Source organism: Atta cephalotes (assembly GCF_000143395.1).
Source record: "Atta cephalotes unplaced genomic scaffold scaffold00005, whole genome shotgun sequence".
Lineage (NCBI taxonomy): Eukaryota > Metazoa > Arthropoda > Insecta > Hymenoptera > Formicidae > Atta > Atta cephalotes.
In genome coordinates this window covers 4,848,584-4,854,480 of record NW_012130069.1, presented here as the reverse complement: position 1 = coordinate 4,854,480, position 5,897 = coordinate 4,848,584, and the positions used below count along the sequence as shown (strand labels likewise).

Genomic DNA, 5,897 nt, shown 5'->3' with positions numbered 1-5,897 from the left:
TATGATTTATCTCAGAAAATGGAGTTTAAAACGTATGTTTCAAGAACAAGTAAGGTGAGGAAACAAGAGGATCCGATTATTTCGTTGGCAATTATATGAGGCCAGAACGCGAGAGTTGAACTCGCGTCTACGAGAGTTTCCTCCGTTTACGTATTTGATGCTAATGTCCGCTCTGAAAACTTCATCTCGTCGACCAATAACTCCGACAGCGAGCAAATTGAATTTTCTCGTTACTTGTATATTATTAGCGCTATCATAGCGTGTATTCTACTCTTCGCCTCTACAAGTGAATTGAGTTTCACGTGTGCCCTCGCGCCCGACTTTGCGAAAGTGTGCTCGCGAACGTGTCAATTTGCTCGCGAGCCAACTAGATTTTGCTACCACTGACCGTAAAACTGACTCAATTTTTGCACAGTTCAAAATTGAGTTTAAAATAAAAATCGTGGTTCTCTGCAGAATTTGACTTGAGGAAAAAAATCGACAAATTTCCAGAGGATTTGATAATCGTTGCATAAAATTAATATCCTATCAATATTGTCTGTATTTTCACAATTTCTCGATATTTTTATCTTTAGATATATATTGGAGAAGTTTCTATATAAAACATCGAAATATATATTAAACATATATATTAAGTATATATATATTAAATACAATAAAAAAATATGTATATATATATATATATATAATAAATATAATTTGTTAAAATATTTATTCAAAAAAAATATTTATAATACGTCATTAAATTTTTTACCTTGATGATATTATCTGATTATAAGAAAAGAGATCTAAAATAAATCTGAAGTAGATCATTCTGGTTTAAATTTTGATAGATACACGCGCTTTTTCTTATTTGAGAAGTCTTTTTTAAATTTTTCTCACTAATACAATGTAATCTTATTGTTAGATAGAACACCTGCACTCTTTTAGCGATTTAATTTGAAGCGAACGTACGAAAAGAAGCCTCAATATACATCGGCTTTCCGCTATTCATGACGATACGTATGTCTTCTCTTATTAATGTTGGCGCAGCTGGCGCGCGAACATCGCGGCACGACCGACAGAATTGGGAAAATTAATTGTCGTCTTCTAGAAGGGAAGCACGCTCCATCTCTTCTCCGGTAAAGAAGGAACCGCGAGATATCGAGCAATGCACGTTGTTTGCGCTCGCGATTAATCAACGTTCTCGTCTCCCGATATCAGATCTCGAGGGAATCCAATTCGTTCGGTCGTTTTGCACCCACTTGGGACTTCATTTTTTCGCAAAAAAAACCTTTCCCGTTCGTTACTTGTTGAGTACTAAACGCGAAAATTCTGTTGTCGAAAGTTTCGAGAAACTCTTTTGAACGTTTTTGTAATATATCTATAAATATCGACCTCATGGAATATTGCTTTATTACTTTTGCGATAAACCACACTTGAAAATGTATTTTCGCTTTGCTTCGAAGTTTGAAATTAATAAAATGTTCTTTTTTTTTATATTTGTCGATAGAAGTTTATAATTTGTTAGATAACAATTTTGATATGAAGTATATAGCATAAAAGAATTATAATATTGACTGATAGTTTTATATTATTTCATCAAAGAAATGCTATTAAATCATTTCTTCAATCATAAAATATTTTTAAATATTTTTATCTCTGGGTCTTCTTGACATAAATAAAATTTAATTTAAAAATTTCCAAAAATAAAAAAAAGTTGAGTCGATTCTTCTTCCTAAAATAATGATAATTGAGAAAACTATTTGGTGACGTATAATAAAAACGTTGAAAAGTAACTCACAATCAGAATGTTTCTACATTTTTTTAAATGTCTGAAATAGTAAAAAAATTTGGATTGAACAAAAAAAATCCAAATTACAGACAGTGAGAGTATGATTGTATATATAGAGTAGAGTCAAGTGTGACATTTATTATTTTTCTTTATATTACAGATAAAAGATTTGTATTGATATATATATATATTTAAAAAAAAGAATTAATTATTAAAGAATATATTAATTCTCATTTACTTTATATCAATTAAAGCGTCATTATTTGAAAGTCGTATATAATGTTGTACATCGAAAATCTTCGAGCACAAAAATTGTAGTTCATTAGCATGGGTAGTGAAATGAACATCGAAAAGTTTTTATGCATTCATACAAAATTGGAATGACTCTCTCATCGAAAATCCACGCCACGAGCCGAGCACGTGCCTAAGATCGGATAATGGGAAACAAGAAACAAGTGGAGAATGAGAAGAGAGCGAGGACGAAGAAGATGAGAAGATTATGCTCTTGGCAATGGCGCGCAATTATAGAACACGCGGCAAACTTTCGCAATATCTGGTACCCAACTTTCATTGCTTAATACAGACTGCATTCTAAGGCGTGAGTGGCTTTTTAACCTTAGTCTACCCGTTACTCTCTTTTTTCGCATATATATTAGCCATTCTGGATGCTATCTCTCAGAAAGATCCTCATTACATAAATGCATCTCCTTGTGAAATTCATGTAACTTTAATCAATGACTCGTTAATTAATAATAAGCAGTAACGAGTTCTCTCTGCTTATTTATTCTTTAGTCTACATATTCTTCGTTCTCTATCCGTATTCTCCATTTTATCCGTATTCTTTTTTTTATATGAAACATTTTTATACAATCTGTAACTATAATATAAGCTAATTAATTATAAAAGTATAAACATTATATGTGTGTCTGCAGAAAAAATACATTAATCCTTCTCTAAAATATACATTTGCTTTTGTTTGATAATAATAATAATAATTAACTTTTCATTAATTTTAGATCTCAATCGATGAAAATTCAGAAATTTGGCACATCAAGATTAAAAAAGACAAACATTCATCTTTTCGAAGATGAAAGATCAATCTGTTCTCTCTTTCGGGAATCGGGCGACAATGTTGGTCGTTGGCCGTTGAATTACGTCACTACGTCGGCTATGATAAAGAGTATACAAACGATCGCGACGTGGCGCATGTAGCGCATGGTATAGTTCGCGAACTCGTCGCTAGGCTTCGCAGACATGAAAAGTTACTCGTGTTTAAAATGCATCCACGATGTGGATAAATTGGAGTCCGTCGTCCCTGAAAGCATACTTACCTGGCGCAGAGGTTACCGTGATCATGAAGGCGGTTCCTCCAGGGCGAGGCTCTTCCATTGCACCACGGTTGAGCTGACCCTTGCGAATATCCCTAATGTGGATATCTCGGGCGTACAATTTTTGATAGTCGGGACTGCGTTCGCGCTATCCCGGTAATAATGGAATACAAAGAATAAATTCTCCCTCCGGGATGAAGTTCCATTCATCTCAAGTGTCACATTTGCAAGCACAGATGGTATCATTTTTTTATTTTTCAATATTTGATCAATAAGGATAAAGTGATACGTCGTAAAACAAACACGCTAAAAGCATAAAATAGAACTTCCAAAAGTGACGTGTGTTATATTTTTCTCATAGTAAATATACCCTGACAAGAAATATTTCGTTTCGCAGCGGAGATTTTTCTCGATTTATATTTTATATGGAGAAAGTATTATACAATAATATTTTATGAAAGTTAAATGTCTCAACTTATTCTCGGATGTAATGTTTTTTAGAATCTTTTTAAATATATGTCTAAATTTCTTAGAAGCTTTAGTGAATTCAGGAGAAAGATATATAAGCTTTTATAGTAAAAATAATAAGATAATACAATTTAAAAAAAAAACCAAGTAAATATAGTTTAAGCGAATAATCAATATTTTCATCTCTTGCGTATATTGTATGATGTTCGCGATAAAATATATTTTAATGCATATAATTGCAATAGTACAATTAAATGCACTTTTAATGCTTTTTCTGCTAATTGAATTTTACCAGAGATGTGTATAGAATTTTTGAATACGCATTTTTATTGTAACATCCTCTAAATGAATAATAGTAAACACAAATAGTAAAAACATAATGAAATTTATTTTTTAATCTTCACATTTTTTGTAAACAACAATAGTATTTTCATTTAAATCTCTACATTGTGCAATAATATCAATAACAGTACAATATTGTCAGATATTATCGAACACATATATGTACATGGTATTTTTTTATAATCGATCAAAAATTGTACAACTAATAGCGAATTCAATATCGTCGAACGTTAGAAATAAAGTAAGCTTCTATAAGACCGATCTCTTACGCGATGTTATCGCTAAGAACAAGTCGTTTTTCTATTGAACAAACGCAGAGTAAGACATCCAGGGGATGACGTCGTGTGTACGTTAGCGTGGTACATGGTACGAATTGTTGCCCTTTAAATTCCATTAAAAGGTGCAAGCACTAAATCGTGGCGTCCCGTGAGAACAGGCGGGGCATGCGCCGAGGTGAGGTAGGTGCCGGCTGCTGCGGTTCCCGTGGGAGGTGCGCCGAGAGTACGAAAAGCAAGGACGACGGGTCGGCGAAGGCGCAACATACCGCGCGCGCCTCGTTACGCTCTTCTCGCGCTCGCAGGGGTTGAAACTCGACTCAGTTGGATCGCGACACCCTCCGCCGAAGGGTCGAGCGCGACAGGATCGCTTGTGGTGATACGCAAAAAATCCTATATCGATGCGTGTCGCAGAGTGGCTCCCGTAGATTTTCCTTAATTTTCATTTTTCTGATATTCACGAGAATAATAATATTATTGTTGAACATTTTAATTAACTGCGGAGACATATATAGAAATATTAAAGATTAAAAATTCCTAATTGAGAGAGACGATTATTATTTTGTATTTCTGTTTAAGAGAGCCAAATATACAAAAAAATAACTATTTTTATGCAAATGTAAAGTGCGCTCTCGCAGAGTCGCGCGTTTTAATGATCGGTAAATGTCGATATTGAGAATATTGAATGAACTGTGGTTTCGAACAATAGCTCCTCTACAACTGAAGAGTTATTCTCTCGGACGGACTAGGAACTGATATCTTGAAACGTGGGAAACCAGTAGATCGACATGCTGACGATTAATCGCGCGCGCGACGAGCCGCTGTAAAATAAACGAGTGTGAATCGTCGTTACGGCACGTGCGTGGTGTTTCCACGACTGTCGGCGAAATTAAATAATCCAAGGTCGTCGTGGCGGTGAGAGCAAGGTCGTCAGGGTCGCGGAATCGCGAGGAGAATGTGGAGGAAAGACGCGACCAGGCTGGCCAGAGTGATCGTCGTCGCCACGCTGATTTCCCTGACTGTTGACGGGACCGCCGCCGGAAGCTGCAGCTCCGCAAAGCTCTGTTGCCAAGGCAGGGACTCGGGCTGCGTCATTCAAAAAGAATCTCCGAACGCGATTATCGAGAGCCCGCGCGACAAGCCGTGCTACTGCGATCACGCATGTCTCAAACTCGCCGATTGCTGCGACGACTTTAAGGAGACCTGCGGTGGTACGTGTTCGATGATCTTGCACTGAGAGTTTGGGGACGCGTAATATTGAAAAAAAGATGGTTGTAATTGGGCGTTTAAATCGTTTATAAAAATGAAAAAGATTATTTTATATAGTGCAGTCGACTATTTTTTTTAATCGAAATTAAGAAGTAACTGATTATTTTTTATTTCTTTTTTATGTCTTTTTTATGTATTCGGTCAGATTTTTAATTTGATTTTTAATTTCAAGTTACACTGAGATATGGCATTTTCTTTGCGCAAGGAATAAAACGAATTATATTAAATATTGTATACATATATCATCAATTGTTATCATCAATTGCCCAAGTAAGAAAATTTTATAAATATTATTGCTTTTTTTTAATTTGTGAGAATTATAGATTCGTTTTTACAATATGTTACATAATGATTAAAGATTTTACTAAAAAATTTATCAAAAGAAATTTATCAAAGAAATTTATACAAAATTCATTCATAAATTTTTGGTAATTTAATATT

General features: G+C 34.6%; 1 protein-coding gene across 1 annotated transcript in view; it reads left to right on the top strand.

Annotated features, from left to right (window-relative positions):
• The first annotated feature begins 5,142 nt into the window (after positions 1–5,142).
• Positions 5,143–5,897, top strand: part of LOC105626351 (somatomedin-B and thrombospondin type-1 domain-containing protein) — an 11,926-nt gene continuing 11,171 nt past the window's right edge. Inside the window, exon 1 of the mRNA XM_012207653.1 lies at positions 5,143–5,398. Coding sequence (XP_012063043.1) covers positions 5,143–5,398 — 256 coding nt within the window. The remainder of the gene's footprint in view (positions 5,399–5,897) is intronic.